The 24,083-nt window shown below is 34.6% G+C and overlaps 1 protein-coding gene across 2 annotated transcripts in view; it reads right to left on the reverse strand.

Moving 5' to 3' along the window:
* Positions 1–24,083, reverse strand: part of RALGPS1 (Ral GEF with PH domain and SH3 binding motif 1) — a 131,240-nt gene that overhangs the window by 85,835 nt on the left and 21,322 nt on the right. The window contains exons 3-9 of one of the 2 annotated variants that reach the window (XM_068914418.1): positions 22,452–22,547; positions 20,034–20,141; positions 17,332–17,382; positions 13,864–13,947; positions 13,130–13,186; positions 10,797–10,889; positions 8,005–8,131 (exon numbers count right to left, since the gene is read on the reverse strand). In XM_068914418.1, the coding sequence (XP_068770519.1) occupies positions 8,005–8,131; positions 10,797–10,889; positions 13,130–13,186; positions 13,864–13,947; positions 17,332–17,382; positions 20,034–20,141; positions 22,452–22,508 (577 nt within the window). In that variant the 5' untranslated portion in view covers positions 22,509–22,547. Of the gene's footprint in view, positions 1–8,004; positions 8,132–10,796; positions 10,890–13,129; positions 13,187–13,276; positions 13,367–13,863; positions 13,948–17,331; positions 17,383–20,033; positions 20,142–22,451; positions 22,548–24,083 lie in introns of both variants that reach the window. The other variant, XM_068914417.1, reaches the window with a different exon arrangement.

Consider the following 24,083-nt stretch of genomic DNA (forward strand, 5'->3'; position numbering starts at 1 on the left):
TTGGACACAGTATCAATCCCTGGGGTTATACCACTAGTGACTGGCCTCCAAGTAGACTTCATGCTGCTGATCACAATCATCTGAGCCTAGCAGCTCAGCTAGTTTTCAGTTCATCTCACTGTCCAGTTATTTAGTCCATACTTCATCAGTTTGTCAATGAGGATGTTATAGGAGCCTTAAAATTGAGGAAGGAACCAGAAAGTTTGAGGGAAGGAAGGGCAATGTGGGTGGAATAAAAAAAATCTTGGCATATCTATACTTAAATTTAACAAACTCACTAACAAAAGAAAAGTTGGAGGATAGAATATTTTAGAAAACGGAGGAGTAAAAAGGTTGAGCCGTCATATCATTGGACAAAAGAGTGACGTTCATAACACAAGCTGTGGCTCAGCTGGCTGACACAGAAGAACTGAGGATATCTAATGCATTCACACCAACTAGGGTTGGGGGACAGATTGGAAAGGAAGCAGAAAATGAACAAGGTCCCCTATGTACACAGTAAGACCACAGCGTGCCTAGGTTTGAGTACCAATGACGCAAAAATTGCATACAATTACTGAAGTCACAGTTCTCTCTGAAGAGAGGGTAAATGACTATGAAATATGGGTCTGGAGCAGAAATATATATATTAAAACAGTTATATCTCACAGAGAATCTGAAATCACTCAGCTGAAGGCTGCTGTAACATAAAATGTTAAAAAACAAACTAACAAGCTTATGGTACCCACTATAAAATTTGTCTGCTTAAATACACATGCCTTTATATATACACAAGGCTACTTGAAAGAATGTTCCATCCTCCAAACTGGTCAGAATGATGTCTAGTGCTATCTAATACGATAATTCCTATGATATTAGAAGAGTCATATTTACATCATAATAAAATATTTTGCAGAAGTGTTCTAGGGAACTGTTTTAAAGATACAAAATTACTGAAATTAAAGGCATTGCAAAGGGCTGTCTATATACTACATGGATCCAATTCAGGAAAGCTATTTGGTGATTAGAGCTATGTTTGGCTCAGTGTGGACCATGACAGCAGGACAATAAGGACCATATCATTATTTCATAACTTAAAACGTGGTCCGATAAACCCCCTTAAACAAAAACAAACAAACAAGAAATCAAGGTTTAGCTTTTTTTTTTTGCATAAAATTTGCATAAAATTATTTTAAACAAATCCAGAGGCTGGCACATCAAGAAAAATTAGACATATAGAATTTAGAGCTTAATACAGTGAAGTTATTTGCCAATATATTAGAATCACAGATCTGCAAAATTTTCACTATGCATTTTTTTCATATTCACACAGTAGAACTCAATTTGCAATAAATCTACTATTTCACCACTATAAACTGTGAATGGTCTTAGTTTTTCCTCATGTTTCTTCTACAGTTTTGTTTCATCGCTTCCCAAAGAAATTCATCTCAGACAAGTTGATAGCACTATACTTCCTAAAAATCTCACACATAAAACGTGTTCCTATCTATCAGTAACAAAAGCACATCGAGTGAGTTTATACAGCAGCACAAAACTGCAGCACAGTGGAGAAGAGTTCTAACAGCTTCAGTTCTCCTATGTTCCTTCTTCATTTTAAAAGTGCCATAGAAACAGTCCGGCCACTGCAAATAGCCTTCTAACACTCAAGGCTGTTCTTCTGGCTTTTTGAAATATCACTACCTGTTTCAAAAAACTAAAGAAAATACCATAACTAATACATCTACAGTATATCAAGAACTAAACAGTGGAGTTCTACCTATAGCATTTAGACAAAAGGCTATTTTACAATATTTATCTTACTTCAGAAGACAATGCTTTATTAAGTTATGCACAAATTTCATAAAGGTTCATTTGAGAAACTATTCTGTCAAAGTCTTCAGTATTATGGCCACTGCTACAGTTCGAGAAAAAAATTACAGATTGTAGCAGAACATTCCCACCTTTGTCTTTTCTATGATATGCAGATACAGCATAAAAGACCACCTGCAATGAACACAGGAAAAGACTGCACCCATGGATTTCTAAAACAAGAATGCTACTATTTCCTCAGACCAAACTGTGGCTAAATGCTTCCAGCATTCCAGACCACAGTCTTGCTGTTCTCATTTTTTTTTTTTTAAACTTGGAAGATCTGTCTGGAAAAAAAAAAAACTGCTAGAAGTTTTAAAATAGTAGTTTTAAACATAGTAAAGAACATATTCATTTCACATATTACAGCCTGAGGTTGTGAACACACCAGTTGTTTCCTGTATTTGTCTGCTTACACAAGGGAGCAACTTTCTCAGGAAATAGGAAAATGCTTACTTTAAAAGAGCAGGAACACTGCCTCATCTTTGCTATCACCAGGGAGAAGCTCTCTGTGATGGATGAATCCTCAGGTGTAACATATGTAGGATAGGAAGTCTAACATAGGTTAGTTGGACACCAGCAGGGATTTCAGATTTAACCTTGTAACTAAATAATATGAGGATTTTTTGCTTTCATTACCTGTTTTTTTTAATTAGATTTGTAATGCTTTTTTTGGAATTAATTTCAGAATGTTGTAAAAAATATTTTTGTTTGAAATTTAATTAAAAATAGATTGGAACGATCTCCCAATAACTGGGTAGTACGAAAGCAATTCTCAAACAAGGCTGTGAGGCAACTCGATCAACCAGGGTGCTCAGGCAATGTAAGAAGTTCAGCTCCCCAGCACGTTCTCCAGAGCATCTCAAACAATCTCACAGACTGCCCCAGACAGAATGAGAGCTGATATCCCACGAATTAAGAGGAAGCAGTCAGAGACAAGAGGCTCTTTAGCATGATGTGGGAGTCCCATGAACTCTGCAAGCCTTCAGAGACTTTCACTCTCCTGTAATGCTATAAATTCATGATTTATTCCTAGCCAAAACCTGTTGACTTACTTGTTGGTTTAAGGAGACAGATTAAACAAGCTTTTCCATATCTAATATTGTCTTCCTCCAAAAGATATTTATCTACCATAATCAGTTCTCTTTGAACATTCTCTTTTGATAATGCTAAGCAATCCTTCAGACCTAAAGTATATCCATGGAACTTTCAATAACTTACACTAGTTTTTCAATTTTTTTTTTTTTAAATAAATGTGGCCATTAGGAATGGCTGTCAAATATATTTAGTAAGAAATATTTTATGTAAACAGCACTGACTATTATCCACAGGGATTTGTGCTGGGACTCATGCTGTTCAACATATTCATAAGTGACCTGAAAAAAACGGGGGTGAACAATGGAACAAAAAGCTGCTGTTGATATTAACTGATTCGGGTAGGAAAGAGAAGGGCTGACTGTGAGGTACTGTGGAAGGACTTACGAGACAGGGACTGGACAGTAAGACAACAGATAAAATCTACAGAGATCAACATAGTGATACAAACAAGGAAAAAAAAAACCTGACGTTCCATATAAAATGAAAGAAGCTAATAACTGCCAATAAAGGCAAGTTCTTGGAACGTTAGGATTTATTAAATGGAACACAGAACATTTTGAAGTCACTGTATAAACCTAAGGTGCACTTTTATCTCGAATACTGTGTGCAGTCCATGTCCACTCTCTTTCTCTCAGAAAGGTTACAGAATGGCCACAGAAGTTTGCCAAGGACAGTCAATGCACGCGTATGAGGAATGATCAACTAAGCAAGGACTCTTCAGTTTGGAAGAGAAATAACTGAAGATACAGTGTGAAGACAACAAGAGATAATGACAGAGGTCTATGAAGACATGAGTAGTCAGAAGAGGGTGCATAAAAAACAAGAGATACGAACTAAAGGTAGAAAATATCATGCTGAAATAAAACAAAAGAATGTGGTACTTGACAGAGATGAGGAAATCTCTGCCACCTGGGTGAGGGGGCTGCAAGGAGTTTATACATGAGAGAATGCATGAGTTTATGGAGAAGAAATGCACTGAGGTCACTAAATACAAAGACAGCATTTCTTGCTCAGGAAATTTATGTAGAATTCTTGAGCTCTAGTTATGCAGGTGCATTGATTTAAAAATTCTTATACTTTTTAGTTCCAGCTTAGCACCATCCCAAATTACTAAGAAACCTACAAAATAGATCATGATATGACTATGTAACATAACTTATTCCTAAAACAGAACATAAAAACTTCCTGAACTCATCTGCTTTCTCTGAATTACTAACTTCAAACAGAATCTGAATCAGAACTTCCATGATAGAAGAGAAATGATGTAGCAATTGCACATAATCTGTGGATGCGCTTTTCAGTGTCCTATTCGAAGAGTTTTTCCCACTTCTGGAGTTGTCAGTCTAGAGTTCAAGCTCTAGCGCTAGCCTGTTAGTTCTACAGTTCTTAGTAGCGAAGTGAAGGATTTAACAGAAGAAAAAACTTGTTTTTCCGAATAAATGGTAAGCCTTACAAGTCACAGATGCCTCATTCTGACAGGAGCGTAGGTCCGACGCTGCCTATAGAGACTGAGCAAGCCAGACAGTGCATCAAGAATCTCAAAAGCTAGTACCACTCAGACTGTACTCATTAAAAACAAATGGCATGCTCAGACATATTACCAGATGGAATACTGATAAACGCTTGGTTGCATGGCTACTTTGTACATTACAAAAGAACAGGAGGTAATCAACATTAGACGCTATTTTAACTGCAGGTCTGCTTTTATGAAATTTCTAGTTGAACTATAAATATATTTAGCATATGATAGAAATACTCATTCCAAAAATTTGTACAGAAGAGGAGAGAAAACATGCACATAAGTATTTGTGCATACCATTTCCAGGTTTTTATTTTACTGTAAGTTCTGTTTAGTAATGCAAACTGGATAGATTTTTCAAAACCCGCAAATTATACCAATGACAGAATACCATTTTGTCATTGTTGAAAGTCTTACTTTTAAATGTACACTTTCTTGATCCACTGGGTAATCTAGAGTTCTGGGGTAGCAGAGTAGAAAAAAGCATGAGTGAAAATATCATTTAGGCAGGTTCTCAAAAATATGAGTCTTTCACATATACTTTCTGAAGGCTGTTAAACAGATATATGCCTATGAGGACATGGTCTCTTGTCAGAGCTTTGTTTTTGTTCTGGCCATATACCGAAGTAATCAAAAAATAAATTCCTGTAGAATTCAAAATACTGTCTTTACACACAGCCTATGCTTATTACTGTTGTCAAAAACTGTTTCCAAGACTGTAAAAAGCAATCAGTGTTCTTTCTTTAAAAAATATTTATTTTTAATTCTTAAATATGCACTCCTTTGAGACAAAAGACAAATTTCAAGCAATCACTCCAATTTCTCCAAGTAAAAGGATGTGTTTTAAAATTCCCCCACTATAAGCTCATGTTGTGTAATAAGCTTTGGTGAAAATCTGGAGCTTAAGATACAGTTTGGCTACAATTACATTAAAAAAAAAAAAAAAATCTTCCCTTATATCACAGCGTCACCTAATCTGGGTCCTGAAATCCTCAGGTCTCCAAGAGTTAGAACTTTACAGGGCTTGTTGACGTACCTGGATTGCACAGCCTAAACAGAAGACAAGTTACAGCTAAGAGACTGTATCAGAATGCTGCTAGTACCACTACAGCTGATACTAAAGCACAGGAATACAGGGAAGCTGGACAAATCACATTTAGGCATTCATCTCAGCCATGCAGAACATAAGGTCACTCTTCTCATATGGGCATACACATTCACTGAGGATCATCAGAGAAAACAGGAGCTAGTTTCCCATTGAACTTCCAGCTAGACATGCTCTCCAGACATATATCATTCATTACAAATGCAGGTAACAAAGTAAGATACATTTTATGTACGTTTAGTGAGAAAGTCCTGTGGGGAGCACTGATGGGTAGAGACAAAAAAAAAAAAAAAAAAAAATCTACATATAGTGATTCTAAAAGCCATCAAGACTTCTACTCTTCAGAGAGGATACAACATAAATTGACACATAGCCAATAAAAATTGAACCAACAATTGTACAAAAGATAGCATTTTATGATTATAACTTTGACCCAAATCAAAGCAAATCTGAATACAAAGTTGAGTCTGCTTTCCCTCCCAGGCAACAGAAGGATGAAGATAGAGTTTTATAGGCTAACCAGCAGGATAATGATATAAAACCAATACAAAAAAAGCATTAAAATCTGATAGCCCTGAATTTGTGTAAATCTTTATAAGCTCTTTATAAGCACACGTACACTAAGTAAAATATTTCCAGCAATTGTTCACATCGTCTGCGTACTAACCTACTAAACTCTCCTTTCAACTTTTAAGTTAGGCTGTCCGTGATAACATGTTTGTCAACAAGACTCAGTTCATTACATTTGGCATCCGTTTGCTTCTCTAACAGTCTCTTGGCAAAGAATAAAAACATTTCTGCAAATCATAATTTGAGAAGGATCTTATCCTGATGGATCTATATGTCTTGCTTTAGGGTAAAAAAAGGCTATTATTTCCAAATGATTTAAGTAAATGTAACACCATATGTCATGAATTTCTTCCAATGTATATGCAATAAATCAACAGAATCAACAGTTAAAAACTAAAGGGATGAAGATACTAAAAAACATGCTGCAGGTTAGATTAAACTACTGACCAGCTGGAAGGGCTTATGCATCCATATAAGTCTTTCTTTCCCTCAGGAGTTCCTTAAATACTTTAAGACTATAAATAAGTTTGCGATGTTAAAAAGCATATGCAAAAAAACCCCCCAGTTTCCCTCACATATCCCTTTGAAATTATATGAATATCTCCATTTGCTTAAAGTGTCACAATGATAAGAAGCTTTTCTAAGAACTGTGTGGTATCATTCCTAGACTATCTAAGTTTCCTTCTCATAGATGTGGCTGTAATTGTAGACCATTAACTGGAATTCCTGTGTCAGCAATAATAGGCATGGGGAACTAGTATTTTAGGTAAAGATGTATCTCACATTTGATTTTGTGGAGTTCATGTGGCTGAAGTGCAAGACAAAATGACATTAGATGAGCACCAAGCTGCATTAAGAGTGGAGTTTGTGGTTATACCAATAGCTAAACTTGTGTAAGACATTTCTTTATGATGTATTTTGCTGCTTGTAACTTTGCCAAACATTAATGATTTGTGCTGAACATCTGTGATGGAAATTCTCGACTTAATTTTTTTTTTTTTTTTTCTGAGAACCATATTTACAGAATGTTCAAAACAGTTACTTCAACAGAACCATGCTTTATACATGTAGATTGCTATAGAAAAAGCACTGTATTTGTCATTTTTGGGCACGAAAAAATAATTACAATAAATATTACTGTTTCTATTATGCTGTATAATTGCTTACTGAAGACATGATTAAATACTCCTTAGACTAATTTATTACTTTTAAAAACCCCACCAATGGAAAGACCTTCCAATATGCTGAATGGACATTCTTAGCAGGAATCTGTGGCTTTGCAGTATTCAAGAATGCTAGTACAGTTCAGTAATGTGCAGGAATAGTGAGCTAAAAGAACAGTTAGGAAAATAATGATATAGTGCCCCTACATGGACAATAAAAGGGAGGTTCTGAAAAGAGAAGTCAATAAATTGAACTGTCTTTTCAGTTTGTATCTCTTTTCAATGTATTTACAAGAAATTGTCACAAAACAACTACAGTTTTGAGATACCAAGTTATTAGGTATCTGAAATACCAGTCTAGCAAGCTACCAGTCTAGCTAGCTATAAGGTCTCAAATCGTATCGTAATCAACCAGTGCTCTTGTAAATTCTAATGAACTCAAATGCACTGTAAACAGGAGATATACATATGGTTGGAGATTTCAGTAAAACATGAAACTTCTACAAGTTAGAGTGACCCTAGACAGAATCATATCTTAAAAATACACCAGATTTAATCTTTCTGAACGTCAAATGAAGTGAATCATACATTCTATATGTAGTGTTTTTCAGGTGCACAACATGCTACATAAATGATTGTCAAAATAAGCTAAGTTTTCTTGTACGTTTACACAGACACATGAGCCAAATGTTCACACTCACCTAAATATGGAATAGTAGGAACCATTTTTAAGCTTCTGATGTACTCTCGTGTCCTTTTGTAATTATCTTCCTTAGACAGCAAATAGTCTAACTTCTCAAAGTTGGCCTTATCTTTGCGATTCAGAAGCTACATAGAAAGCAAAATGAAGATCATTGTACAGCTGCTTCTTTTAAACTGTTAAAGACAACAAACACTAATCTATTGAGCATGTTTTCCTTTGCTGTGAGAATTTCAAGTTAAGATTAAATTCATCCTCATCCAAAACAGCACAATGTTTGAGAAGTGGTGCCTGTTAAGAAAAAAAAAAAAAAAAAAAGCACTTTCAGCTTAAATTTTAAGTTATGGATAAATGTGATTATTATTTTATCAAGAATCTACTTATCACCACTTCAGAATTTTGAATAACATCAGTATTAAATTTTTAAAGGAAAAATGTGTACTATCATACAGCCAGCAACGTGTTCAGAATTTACCAGAACTGTTAAATGTCTTCTTGAATTTGAAAGTAGAAGAAACAGCACTGGGAAATGCTCTAAATAAATGCAAGTTGTGCAGTGTATTACTAAAAGTATGAAGAGCTTTTTAAAAAAAATCTAAGAGAAATAAGTCATTATGATACTCACTTCTGGTTTTGATTACTGGAGTTGCTATAGAAAAATCACAAAAATATATAGCAGTGCAAAAAATCCTAAAATGACAGAACACGGAAGCATAAATGCACAGCATGCAACTGGAGCTATAAAAACATATTCTTACTTTCAGCTGCTTTTAGATACAGCAGTAATCTTTTAAAGATGATTTAAAAAAAAGTCAGTTGAGCCAGAGTGAGTGGAGGATTATGGCACTGTACACTGGCTTCTTGCATTTTACTTTCTGACAACAGATAGTTAGCTTTCCATAGCACATTTCATAACACGTCTCTTCCTTTCTAAAATTCCAACTCTTGTACGACAGAACTCATAAACCTTACTGTTCTGTCACTAGAGTCGTGAGTCTGCCCACTTTTATCAAAAATATTGTGATGCATATGCATGAGTTAATTGCTTCACTCAGTCTTGTTCAGAACAAGATGGGCTTGACAAAAGGCCTCAGTAAAACTGAGCCTTGTCCATGGGAACACTGAAACCTACAACTTAGGAACGGCACATACCACATCACAGCTAAATAACAGCTGCTAATAAACTACAGTAAAAGGTACAAGAGTGAAAGGATTTCAGATGAATTATACTGTTTACTTTTTAAATAGCATCGAGAATTCCTAAGGTCCTAACCCTGCACTGCAGCATACAGTTGGACTACTGTGTCTTCAAAAAGCCTTAGATTTTGTTGGAGTTTCCACACGGATGTAACAGGAGCTGGCCAAGATTTACTTTAATACACTAAAAAAAAAAATTTAGTATTTTCAAGTTGTCCAACGTAGAACAACGTCAGCATTGTAGAATTTTACTTTTTGTAGGTAAAAGAAAAAGAATTCCTCACCACAAGCATAGGAAAAAATTGAGCAAAAGTTGCTTGGTCTCTAACAAACACAAAGAAACATCACTTTTATGCTAGCGAAATCAAATTTTTCACAGCTGTGACAAACATTGAAAAGACACTAGCTTTTTAAAGGACCGGTAATAAACTTTAGAAAAAGAAAAGGTTCTTCTTTCTTAGAGGAGAAAATTTACATATTTGAAGTGAAAGACTACCTTTTGAATTCTAAATTCACCTGGGCATATGTCACATTTTTCAACTGGGAATATGTCACATTTTATTTTCTTCTCTAATGGCATTCTAAATTCCTTAAATATGCTACAGAGAAACTTTGAAAACAAATGTTAATGAGTGTAGTACATTACACAGTGACACACAATGCATTTCTTAACATTTCTTTAGGTCTGTCTTGCAATGAGTTATTCACACAGTTTCACACACAAATAGTCTTCCTTATCTAAATTCCAACTTCGTATTTACTTCAAGCAGCTCAGCAGGCACTTGCATTTTTATTACCTCAGAGCCTCATTTTGAAAATTCAAACCATATAAGAAGTTACAGACATTTAAAAAGTGTTATAAACTAAGGTAAAAAAGTTAAGTACAGTCATATATATTCATCGGTTCTTAACAGTTACTGTGATCCATGTTGGGTGAAATATAGAATTAATGGGAATTACCTAATCCTCTGTATATTTAAAGATTACATACAGTAGGACTACATTATAATCATATATTCCAATACAGATAAATATGCAAAACATTTTGCATAAGTAATTTATACAATCACAGTAAATTTAAATGAGAAATTCTGCCATGAAGAGACTGAATTTCTGAAAATGGAACTATCAATGCTTTTAATTTCCAAAATAAATGAAAACTGAAATGTATTGTATAATAAACAGAGAATGAATGCTTCCATATTTGGAAGTTCCTCCCCCCCACCTTTCCTATTGCACAATGTATTAACGATACAGTGATTTGGATAACAGGATACAGATACATGCTCTTGTACTGGAGTCTGCTAAGACTATTTATCAACGAAAAACCTCTTGAGCATGTAATCAGTGGCTTCTAGAACAGTCAAATCGCTTCTTGAGGAAAATAGAATGGTTAAAACATGCAACCATTTAAGCTTTACTTTGATAAAACATGCAGCAGATCACTTTTCCTCCTATGATGGTGCAACACAAGCAAGAAGCAACACAAGCAAGAAGGTAGATAACGTTATTTCCCAATTAAACAGTTCATAAGAGTTCAGAAAACCTCAGAATTCAAACAAGAAAAGACAAGACAACGGTCAAAGGAAAACTTACAGCCCAGGTTTTTGTCAGCCTGAAGATAGGTGCACTTTGCAGTGCTGACACCACTGACATAAGGGAATGAAGGTTATTCAGTTCAAGAAGCTTCTGGAAAAAGAAAAGGAGTAATAACTTTTAGTATGCCTGAAAGGGAAACAAGATCAATGTCAAAGTTGCATTAATAAAATACAAAGTTTTCATCAATAACTGCAGACAAGAACATCATCCATTGCTGTCAATGCGTGGAATTCTTAAGTCTGCTTTAAAAGTTGTAAGTTTTCCTAATATACCTGCAAAACAATAGGCTTTTTAGTTTTGAGAATGTTAACTGTATCTAATTTGAATGTGTTCTTTTGTAAGGCTGTCCTTTTAGGAGCATAAAATATGAAATAATTATTTGGTACGTTGTTCTTGAAAATAAGTCAAAATGTTAATAGTATCATTTTGGAAATAAAGCATTTAATCTGCCTAAAAAACAACAAACAAACAAACAAAAACCAATGAAAGATGCTGATGACAGCTTAATAATTAATATAGCTTTATTTTGTAATTTATTTTACAAGGCAACTTTTTTCATTTCAACATGCCTTAAATTCACTCTCTGCTGATAATCACTCAAAACACATTGATCTCAAAAGAAATAGTATTTTGAAATAAAGTTGGCTTAGATGATAAATTTTCTTACAACATAGTTCCAGGAATACAGAAAAAAAATTGAGAAACGCTATCGTGTAACTTATTTGTAAAACATAAAAAGAGGCTGTATTTTTCTTCTTTCTTCCAGTACTGGTTACTATGAACAGTACCTTGCTATTAAAAGCTTAGATAATATAAGTTTGCCTCTGCAGAGTGTAAATGCACAAGAATTCCTTCACGTAGAACTCCTACTACATTTAGGCGGTAAGCAAAATTGAATTATAGTGACCAAATTAACATAATTCTGTTTGCTAATCATTTGTGATTTTGTTCAAAAACACAGAATTCTATTCCCAGGTCCTCCCTTTCTGAACAGGGCAAGGGACCAAGCATGATGGAAGAACTCATAGCTTTGTAAGTGATCTTCCAGCCAGCTTTCCAAGGATGAGGAAATCTTTGTTATTTACACTTAAAGATTTAATAAATAAGTAAATGCCTAGAGATGTTTCTTTAAAACAGAACGATACATCAAATATTTGGCCAACATACTGTTAAAATGCTAGAGTAAAACATAATCCATCTCCTTGAGCAATAGATTTACTCATTACTCAGGAGAATGAGGAAGATCTTTTTTCTCAGTAAAAAACAAAGGAAGAGAAAGAAGGGCTGTTTCTTCTTTTCCACACAGGACCAAAAAAACTCAGTTATTTATAAGAATAGCCTAACATCTCTGAGTTGCCCATTACTCCCAGTACTTGGACTACGTGTTTGCGCTGGAAACTATTTTAGGTATGCTCTTTTCTGCATAAGCACAAAACTTCTACGTTAACTGATGGACATGTCCACAATATATAACCAAACTGCTTGTATTACATGTAAAATACTATTCTAATTACCTTTGCACTAGTATTTTGCGTTCAATCCACAGACTAGATAACATCAGCTGTTTTGAAAATTAAAAAAAAATACAGAAACATATGCACACACATTGACCCACTATTTCACATGTACAAGATTAGCACTCAGGTCTTTGATCCAACTGCTATCTTCTTACTAATATCAGCATGTATCACAGGTGCTCATGCACAACTGAATGACTACAGGTCACGGAGCAAATAACCATTTTTTCCTACACTCAGCATCCTCAGCGAAAATTAACTGTTCCACAGTCTTTCTTGAAATGTCAGCTCTATTCCACGGAACAATGGCCATTTCTGCGATACAGATTTGATATGTGGAATTATTAAAGAACATTTAAATTACGGAACATCCATAGAATTTCAGCAGAAGATGGAATAAATATTTAAAAAGCGTTAAGAGCGACTTGTAAAAAGCAGTGCTGAAATTCATTAAAATAACTGAGTTTGAACAGCGGTAATTTATATCAACAACTATTTGTTGCAAATAGGAATGATGTTTCACAATGATCATTTTAGAAGTAAAAATTTTTCTGAGTTTTTTTTTTTTTTTAATATAAACAAAAAGATAAATCTGAATGGAGGGAAACAGAACAGTTAACTTTTTTCAGTATCGGCAAAAATCCTTCTGTTATCTGTTATCTTACTTTTATTTTTATGCAGTTCAGTAGCTAGCCAGCAACAAGACAAGTCACTTTTAACCTTGTTAGGCAACAAGGCAAGAACAAGAGCAGTGATCAGTTACACTTAACTGAATACTTTCATTTAGCTAAGTGAAAACAATAGACGCCATACCTTTGTCTTAGTCACGTGGTACAACATAGCAGATGCGCTAGAAAAGAATGTTACCTTCTGTAATCCAACAACGGTTGATAGGAGTAGTGCAGAAACAAACAAAAAGGAAGTAAGATTTTGAATGATAGACAATAAATATGCACTTACTTTAGCTATTTTCACAAAATGGCTCAATATTTCTGCCCTTATTTTTAAGGTCTGTGCTGTTAAAATTTCTCGTACAACCCAAAAACTGACCTATAAAGTAAACACATACAATTGAATTTAGTTATAAGAATAACTTTATTAGATTAAAAATATGTACACTTCCATGATGTTCCTTGGAAAACACAAGGTAGGAAAAGAGAACAGTTCTGATCCCATGAATTCTCATCTTTATAGATGTAATTATCCCAAAGCAGTACCACTGGACTTAAGAACTAGGAAGAAAAGTGGGGCAGCACTATGATAACTGAAGCAATAGAAGGAACACAGGATAAGAAAGGGAAGAAAAGCTAATGCTGTAGCATGACACATCAGCAAAGAGCATCAGGAACTCAAAATCTAAAGGAAAAAATAGAAAAAAAACATGGAAAAAATAACTGAAAATAGAAACTGTCAATTTAAAATCTTAATCCTCATTTAGTAAAATACTTAAATTCTTGAGTTTTTATTCATAGGAGTAGTTCTATTTAACTTTGTATTCAAAGAGAAGTGGCAAATAGTACCTGCTCATCACACTAATCAGAATTTACCTGGTTAAACCTCCTAGTAAAGGCAACAATATTTGGAGCGAGGATATGTTTTTCTTTCTTATTCCATCCACAGCTGGCTAGTTCCTAGGAAAAACAAAGATCGTGTTAAACGTCAATAATGTTTAGAAACACTAAGAAGTGTAGAAACTGATAGATGAGAGGAACATGTATCAGATATTTCTAAAACTAATCCAAAGGCACTCACTCCATGACAACTACTCTATCCAAACATTTCCTTACATACATATGTGATGCTACTCATATATTCTCCTGACACTGGAAAAATAGACATCACTATTTAATACTAAGATACAGAGAGAACGTGCAGTCAGTCACTGCTGAAGTCTCTGAAGCTTAATTCTGCATTTCAATCCAGGGTTTTCCCGTATGAGCACATTAGCAGACATAGGAGTAAAGACTTCACTTTCATGTAATCTTATCTACCTTGTTCAAAATTGAAGCTAAAGCAAAAAAAAAAAAAAAAAAAGCAATATTAGAAATAGCTACAGTTTTTTTTTTTGTTTTTTTTTTTTTAAGAATACAAAATTCAGCTGTGCAACTACCGGTGGTAAATTAGGTATGGTGACATTTAGATATAACCATTATTACAGTTAGTAATAAATTGCACTATAAAACTTCCATGAATACACCACAGTATAGCATACTTAATCTCTAAATTTGGTTTGTTTATTGAAATGTGAGATCTACAACACTCGAAGAACACAATTTTGCAACTGTAATATTATTAATGTTTACAGGAATTAGAAATTAAAGTTAAAATTTTTTTGTGAAATGCCTTTAGGCGATACTCAGACTGCAACAACTTATCATTTGAAAAAGGCTGGACAGTAATGGTCCCAAGTCTGAAGGTCTTCCAGTGGACAGAATGTTGGGGTTAGGGCTTTTTGTTTTATATACTTGTAACTGCAATTAATTAATTCCAATACATTAAAAAAATCTTCTGATTTTTGAACTGTAAGGAGGCTGAAGAATCTATAACAGCAACAACATTAAGTGTTCTATGGCAAAAAATGTCTTTCACTTAAACTGCAAAATAAATAGGGGAAGTTCCTCTTGGAACTGTAAAGTTAAAAAATAGAAGTACTAAAAAGCAGATTAGTGATTTCTCCTTACATTAACTGTATTAAATAATGCATCAAAGGAAATCTGAAGTGGTAACTACAGATTTGATTCTGTCAGAAAGAAAGTGCCCATTTTCAAAAGGTTATTTCAGGCAGTTCCAAATATATTTAGACAGTCTGGCTTTTTTTAATTACAGATTCAAGTTACCACATATCTATACAGTCTTTATATTTGGATCTAACAAGCAGAGGATACGTACATACTCAAAATGAGGACTCCATAAGACTAAATCACTCTTCTGTTTTTAGAACCACAAAATTTCAATCAGAATGTTGTTCAGCTTTCCAAATGATTGCTATTAACTTCAGAGGCCGTCAGGCCAAAAGGCAGAGTCAGCCAAAGAGAATTCTGTCTCCAAAAAGCACTTTGTACACACTAATAAACTGAACACTTTCTCCAGAAATAAAAGGCAGCATGTTGTTGTGGGAGTACCAGGAAAAGCATTTCCAGTTCCAAATACATTCCATATCATAATCTTCCAGCACTTAAGCCTTCTGCACATAACAGTGCCAATTTGCACCTGTCAAGACAGAGTTTCTCCACATGATCAGCACATATTTCATCTTAGAGCCTGGAAATTATATGCTTATGTGGAAAAATCTCAGTCACTCTACCAGGGATAGCAAAACTCACATTTGTTAGCAAAGTGGAAGAGGTCAGTAACCTAAGGATCTTAAGTAGTTGTGAGAGGGCTAGTGAGTAACAATGGAAAATCCTGTACATGGTAAATTAATTTAGGTAAGTTTAAAATTTGGACTAAATAGAAAAACTGATGATATGAGTAAGTGATCCAAAATTCCCCTGCTGAACTTTTTTTTTTTTTTTTTTTTTAAACTGCTGAAATATACTATTTCCAGTATTAAACTTCATCTTTTTGTATGGAAGGATGCAGATAATTTCCTTAATGTACACAGTTACAAGAAACTTTCCAACCAAGTATGCAAAAAAACAATTTGCAGAGATTGCCATTTCCAGGATGTTTAAAAATCTCTAAGTAAAGCTAAATAGAAATCTAGAACGTAAGCAGTTATTTCTGTTGCAGTACAAAGAACTGTTAATCAGAGGTTCTGTTACTGAGCTCTTATAAAGTAACATGCAAACACATTTTTTAATGACAGCTCAATAGAAAAACAGAAACAAGCCTCAGCATGTGCTATGTTTAAAGGATGTTTGTGTGCTTGAAGCAAGAAGTCTTTGACAACCAGCCCTCTACAATCTAACATGAGTTTGTGCACGGACAGGAACATTTAAAAGATATTTAAACCTGAAGAAAATACAACGATGTAAGGCTCTCCCAAACACCAAATTCAAAAACAGGTAGCTCATTAATGAGCTGAAGACTCAGGAGACTCTCGCTGTGCAAAGTTCTGCCATTGAACTAAGCAAGCTATGCAAGTTCAAGCAAATCATTTCAACCTCTCCATCCTTTTTTCATTTCCTCTTTCTGGCACAGGAAACTTAAAGTGCAATTCCCCTATTTCCATATGTCAGTGTATTTATCAGTACCTCTTGAATACAAAGGAAGCTCGTTCTGCAGAACAATCTTGACCACCTTGCACAAACAAGTACAAAAGAAAAAGCAAGCATCGTGTTCCTCCCTGCAGGTAAGCAGGATTAGAATGCAACAACAGCAGCAGTTCCACAACAGCTTCATTAAATTTTCTCTTGTCCTCAGAAAAGACAGTTAATATCACTCATATCACTGAAAAGGCTATTACGGAAAAAGTTTCTTCCTAGTAAAGACTACTTTCCAACAAAGAGAGGAAAGAGCAGATATTAACATGAAATCCTTGGTGAACAACTTAAATTTCCAGTATTTGAAATAGTTCTCCTCTGTGTCTTTCTTAAAAGGTAAAAAAATTAAATGGCACTACTACATTAACTTTTAATTTATTCCCTTAGAATTTAATCTTAACCATGATAGTACAAGTTTGAAAATTTACCAAGCAGCTGATGCAGCCTAAAATACAGGTTACAACTACAGGTGCAAGTCAAACTCTAATGAACTGATAAGAAAGACCAGAAGAGAAGAAAGATAATTTTGATATTTGATGTATTTATCCTGAAGAAACTCTCACACAAAGCAAAACAGAAAGAATTCCAGAAAAGCACAGTCATCTCTTTTGAAGACAGCCAGCAAAACAGAATAAATGGGGCCAGGGTACATGTAGAGTCACAGGGCCAACAAGGAATACACCTAGCAGCATTAGTGAACTGCAAGAAGTTGATATAAGCGTTTTTGAAAGAAAAAGCATTATTTAAATGGTTACATTTCCTCACACACTGAAGTTCGAAACTTCTAAGAGATAGTTTAAGAAAACCTACCTCAGGCTGTATAGCTTTAAATACTGGCATATCCATTAATGTAATCTGGCTCTGCAATAAAGACAAAATTTTAAATAATGTAAATAAATGCTTGCTATCTCTTCATATTACATCTGCTTGGTGTGGCCCTTCCGTAGCTGTAATGCATATATGAACATTTTCTCCATATAGCAGATTTGCTCAGTCCAGTATTAGGTCTCCCCTTTCCAGGTAGATGTATGACAAGCAAGAACTCCACCGTTCTGAGTGTCAGCATGACATTACTTTCTCTTACATTTACTTGCTATACCAATGTGAAGACCTTCAGTACCTGTAGTGGTGTAATAACAAAGGAATTGGGTTTCCTGAGAGTCTTGCTGTTTGTTTTGGAACTTCACTGACATAACAGAAATGGCAAGAAGAATGATTTGCCTTTCACATAGAAAGCAGCACATATTTTAAATTTGCTGGGTTGAAAGGCAATAAAGCATTATAATGTGTTAATTAGTTATGATGGGAACATGCTTTAAAGGGGTCATGCAGAGATTTTCAGAGACACTGATGAGTATGTCCTGACAAGACATCGTAATGCTGTTTCAAAGCCAATTATTTTGATAAAAAATTATTTATAAAATCTTTAGCATCACAGTGAGACGATACTTACATTGCTTCTGTGGCTCTAATGACATTGCATATTTAGAATTCATGTAAATTATGTTTAACCAATAGGGTACGGTTACTTCAATTTTACTATGAGTGTATAATCCTACAGAGCTTTAAACTATGCAATTTTCATGCTTGGATATGTAAAAGGACATGTCTAAAGAATGCTTTTTTGGATCATTCCCCAGGAAACCTTATCTGTTGATCGTTTTGTTTTGCTAAACCCAAAATAGCAAAATCTTGCTAATCATCTGTCAGAGTGCTCATTTGATTCTGTCAATTAAGAATGGTAACTTTCCATTTAAACAACATTTAAAAAAGGTTTCTACTATCAGTATTAATGCCCAGACACGAGCTGAGAAAAGTTTACAAAGGCCAATAATATTTGACAGTCACACATGGAAATTTCCTTCCATAAATGGTTAATTTACATACTCTAATTACCTCTTGCTTTTATATTATGCTAAGACAAAGATTTTGCCACAAAGCCCTAGCTGATCACTCTTAGAAGCACTCATTTCAGGATTTATACTTCCAAGTAATGTTTGAGCATTTGCAAACTCTGATGTCATTAGCATCATCCGTAGCTCCCACAAAAACTACAAAAGTTCCTTTGCAACTTCTTGGCTGTCTACTAGTAAGATGCACAGTAGATGCTCCAAAAAGCAGATTATGAGCCCTACTATGTGACTTTATTAATAAAGAAGTTTTCGGTGACAATTAGTAATCATTTGAACAAGTCATTGTTAAAGAAAAAATGCTGAAGAGGTGAAAATGAAATTCAATAGTATTGACAAACCTCTGGTCTTTCCATTATCTAATCACCACCATGGAATTTCTCCTGTGCCATTTCTAAACTTAAAAAAAACCACACATACTAAACTTGAAGATATGGCCTTAACTTGGCTTCATTCCATTTCTCTGAACACCTATACTCAATACAATAATTCTATCTTTCAGAGACCTGCTGTTCAATACGTATTTACTCAACATGGTACCACCTACAAGCCCAGACCTATGGTTTTTTTCAGTCTCTTCAACTGAACTCAAGTTATCTGAAACATTCAAACTGCTATAGTCTTAAAGTACATGTAATGAGAAAGGGTATGCATCATTTACTGGTTATTACTGTTCACTGTTTAAAAAAGGAATAATTATTTCTCTGGATGGCATAGAAGCAGTAAACATAATTGAGTTGTCAAGAGAGGATCAGGGTAACCCAGTGAAAATGTGGCAGTATAAAAACTACTGTGGCTAAGGAAATTGTTGTGTTTATGTGGTTTTTAATACAGGTCACACAAACTTGTAACAATATGCCCAAAAGACTCATCATATACATTTATTCCCAAGTGGTAAAATTACAGGAATAATGTTGCCATATCTACAGGACTTTTTGTGTGAATAGGTATTACAGAATCTCAAGCCAAATGAAAAAAAAAAACACCACTATTTAGATGCCCAGAATACTACTGAAAACACTGAAGTAGCTTCATTAGCTTGTACCCTCAACTCCCTTCTGCTCCCTAGCAAGCAAATGTGGAAATGTAAATTAGAAACAAAGCACCAAGTACATGAGGACTATATTGGACTTTTGGCAATGCAGCAGCTCTGCTTCAGTTTGGCACTGAAACTTTGTTATTAAGGATTGAAAGTTGTCTCCTCTCTGCAAGTATTCTCTCTCCAGGATTTAAGAAATTGATGTTTCTGAAAAACTGATGCTTCAGCAGGAAAGAGGAATATTTGAGGTTTCAACTAAAAAATGAATAGGACTATGGATACCTAACATTGTTTCTAAACCTATGCTAGGGTTTTCTAAAACACTGGAAAAAATTTAAATGGCTTTAAGTCGAAAAACCAATATGCTAAGTCAGCTCAGTACTGAATAGGTCCCGAGACATGTTTACATTGTTAAAGTTTATATAATCATAAATTTGCCTTTGAGAACACTGCAAGTTTGTTTAAAAGATTTTGTTTTAAGAAAAAGGTTTTATGCTATTTTTATATCCTGAGAGCCCTGAATATTATACAAACATAAATGCAAAAATAACATTTCTACTTACAGCAAACTCCTCAGGAGTTACTTTCAACACATCAAATACAACTGCATCATAGCTTTTATTGGCATAATCCGAACTCCGCCCCTCCAGAGAATCTGAGCTGCTACTACCCTACAAAGAAAAAATAGTAGGATTATGTGCAGAGCAATGAACTTCATGTCAAATTTAAAAAAAGGGTTTTTTTTGTTTATGAGTAAAAATCTTAAGAAATTACCAAAGTATGAACTTAAAGGTCACACACTGAATCCTTGAATTTAATTTAGCATGGTACACGAATGTTTCCAACATATTTTACCAAACTGACTTTCTTCTGCCAAAACAATACTGATATACTTAACGCTATTTTAGCTGTATGAAATTTCTAGCTTTAAAATGCTGGTTTTAGAATTACAGACTAGATAAAAGGTCTGTCAGATAACAAACTGGCTGGGATTTTGAAGAATCACAGTCAGCGGAAATTTTTAAATTAAATATACAAGGTGAAGAGTAGGTAGATATGAGATCCAAATCATGCTGCTTTAACCATAACACTATAAAAAGTGAAAAATACGACATGTCTTGAAACTTAACTCAAGGTTAGTTCCAGGATATTTTAGAGTAGTATTGTGCCTTGCCCTCCATTTTAAATTTCTTATCCTCGCGCTCAGATAAAGGCACTTGTGGCTGTTTTCCCCTTTTGAGGAATAGTCTTATACAATAATTAATTTTTCCTTCTCTTACCCTAAAACGACATCCTGAATAAAAAAATAAAAATATATCTATGTAAAAGCTTAAATCCCTATCTTACTTAGGTTATTCCTTCATTAGAAGAGAACAGATTGTCAAAACAAGATGAATCGTTATCTGTGGCATGTAAATCTCACTTACAGCTGCCTTCGTAGCAAAGAACTAGAAGGTGGTAAATGAGGTTTTGTTTTCTTTTTAATTAAACAAAGTAGTTCTTGGATATCTGAGGAACTACTGATTTGTAGTGGGTAAGTGTGACATACCAGGGAACCATTAAGACAATTTTTGTAAAGAAAAGCACTGCCTCAGTATTAAAAAATACGTGGGTCAAGGAACATGGCTGATACTATCTTCTTGGATTTCTGAAAGACTTTTGACAAGGCCCCTCTCTCTAAAGATGTCCCTGGGTTGCACATAGCTGTGGCTGAGATGCTACCAGAGGGGATGTTTCCTATATGCTTGCTGCACTTTTATGCCCTTCTTTAGAAATTTGCTTTTGGCTACTGTCAGAGGCAGATGAACATAATAAATAAAAATTCAGTTTGACCCCGGAGCCTTCTTATGTTCTGCTTAACGACAGATTTTTCTGTCTTGAGAAAATGGTGTGAGAAAGCTTTTTTTTTTTTTTTTATGATTTTGAAGAAGAATTTCAAAATTGTTTTTATATATCTCATTTAAAAATTGTCTCCCCATCTTTATATGAAAAACTATTTTTGTTAGTACGAGGACATTTATACTATGTTTGCAGCCCACAGTTGTATCATGCATTTTTATTTTGTTATAAGATTTTTAAAGATCAGGACCTCTGTAAAGCTGCTCAGCTCACTCCTGAGACAGTTGACTTGTTTCATGAAAAACAGGACCACTGCTCTGATAGGATCAAGTTGTATGTGCAAAAGGAGCCATTACTATGGAAAAGCTTGTTTTCAACAGTGCTTCAGTTTTCTCAAGAGCTAAAAAGTAGAATTTTTCAAGTGGGGAAGAATTACATCAAAATGTTACCTTTTTCTAAATGCAAAAAGTAATTCCAATTATACATTTAAGACATGTGCTTTCCATGGCAAGCTTTACTACAGCTGATGTATAAAATTTCCAAGTCCTATATGAAAGGAAATAAAAGCCAGTAGGACAACTAATTCCCAAGTAGTCTTCAGTTGGCTGTCCTGAAGCTACAGACAGGCTGTTAGCTGCGCACAGCAGATAACATGAAACCAGGTAGGTTTTGGAAATGGCATGACAGAGCCACCTGGTCGCTGAAGGATATTAAAGGTAAAATAAACAAGTCTCTATACAGTACTTTCTTACTAGTAGACTAGTAAATTCCAACAAAAGTTCTGCTGGAATATTTCTGATTGGCTCCATCTGGATGGTATGTTACATTGTTTCTTAACTCATTAGCAATAAACAGCTGCTATATTTTCAGAAATTTTAGTCATGGAATAAAAAGTCAAAAAATGCCATTTAAAATTAATCAAAATGAATAATCATCAATAAAAGAAAAACCAAAAAGAAAGTGTAAGCTGTGAACACTCTGAACCATGATTTTCTAGATTTACTTTGCTGTCAAATACTACACTGTTTACAAGAAATAGGCCTGACATGACTGACAGCAGAAAGGGTTTCTGTGAAAGTCCAAGCAAACCAGAATTTCCATTTTGATACAGAAACTAACAAAACAAAAACAACGAACTGTACCTCTGGAGCAGCGGAGGTGATTATCACATTGGCCATGAGGTCATTCCTTTTATACATGCTCTCCCTAAGAAGCAGGAAGTTTCAGCTCAGCCAGCACTGGTGAGACAACATGAAGAAAACAGAATTTCTGTAAAGCAAATCTATGTATGCTTACAGTATCAACTGTAAAGGAGTATTAGCGAATATCACTAAAGCCATGCCAGGTCCTTACCCTCACTTCCAATAACTCAAGAAATGCAAAAAACCTCATATATTACTTGTCATTTATGTTGACCTAGTTTTATATGAAGTCCATGCTAGAGAGCATTTATAAAGCTAGACAGTTAGATGCATTTAAAAAACAGGAAATCTAAGCTATAAACTGAACAAAGAATTGGTGCTTCCTCACATTTCCCGGCTCATCGCTTAAATTAGTCTCATCACTGGGGATTAAAGTCTCACTGTATCTTCTTAATGAACAAATCCTATTTGCAACTCTTACGCCTCCACTAATACCCATACGGACAGGTGTGCTTGAAAGCATCTTCTATCAGGCCCCAAGGAACAGAAGTTCTCCAGGGAAGAAAAGCTGCTGATATTACCCTCCCTAGTTGGAAGGATGAATCTCAAGGATCTCTGCTAATCCAGCAACAGTATGGACTGAAGTGAGACGTTTTCCAGAAGGGCTTAGGCAGATAGATGCAGTTCCAAATCGGCTTAGGACTTCATATACGTAATATAACCAGAAACCAAAGACTAGAGGGCAAAAAATTAAGAGTATGTGGTATCACAAAGAAGCTGTGTCTAACCACTTGAATGAAATAATCTGTTCCAGTTGAAGTTTCCGCAGAAATGTAAAAAATGTAATGAAAGCAAAAACATACATTATAGTTCTGAAATAACAAAGATGTTGATCACCACGGTAAGGCTCATAGCTAGAGGAACCAATCGGTGTTCAAATAATGCACAAATAATTACAAGACAGCATATTCACGAGTATTGAACAAAATCATATTCCACTGATCTCCTGGAATCTGACTTCATTTTTTGTTTTCTTGGATATATGTCAATTGTTATATATTAAAGATATGCATCATGTGGACAACAGGTGAACATATAATACCATGGATCTAATTCAGCTGTGTCTCATTCAGACAAATAGAATTTTACATAAGAATGCATCATAGGTTAACCTACCACCAAAGTGACAGCAACTGACATGAATACTGATTTGAATTCAGATAGCATAGGTTTTCATAATAGAATTATACACACATTTTAAAATCACTTATCCAATGACAACAAGAGCAAATTAAAAGCACAAAACCCATTCCTTTCAATCAACATTTTATGTCAGGGGAAAGTAAAGGGAATCCTAAGCAACTTTATTTTCAAATCTATGCAGCAAAACACCCCAAAAAATTTGACCACAAGATTTGCTAATCCAGAAAATCCTTCGGATGACTTTCTCATATCACTCAGAATTGTCACCAATAGACATGTCAGGTCCTCCCCTCAGATGGGACCTCTGATTACTGCTGTGAAAAATTATAATCAATTCTCTGTTTCTAATGACGAGACTACTGAAGACAAACATTCTTTTTATTTGTCTGAAATGAAATGAAACCAAAACCAGAATTCAAATTCTGTTCT

The sequence above is a fragment of the Struthio camelus genome, chromosome 20, assembly GCF_040807025.1.
Source record: "Struthio camelus isolate bStrCam1 chromosome 20, bStrCam1.hap1, whole genome shotgun sequence".
Lineage (NCBI taxonomy): Eukaryota > Metazoa > Chordata > Aves > Struthioniformes > Struthionidae > Struthio > Struthio camelus.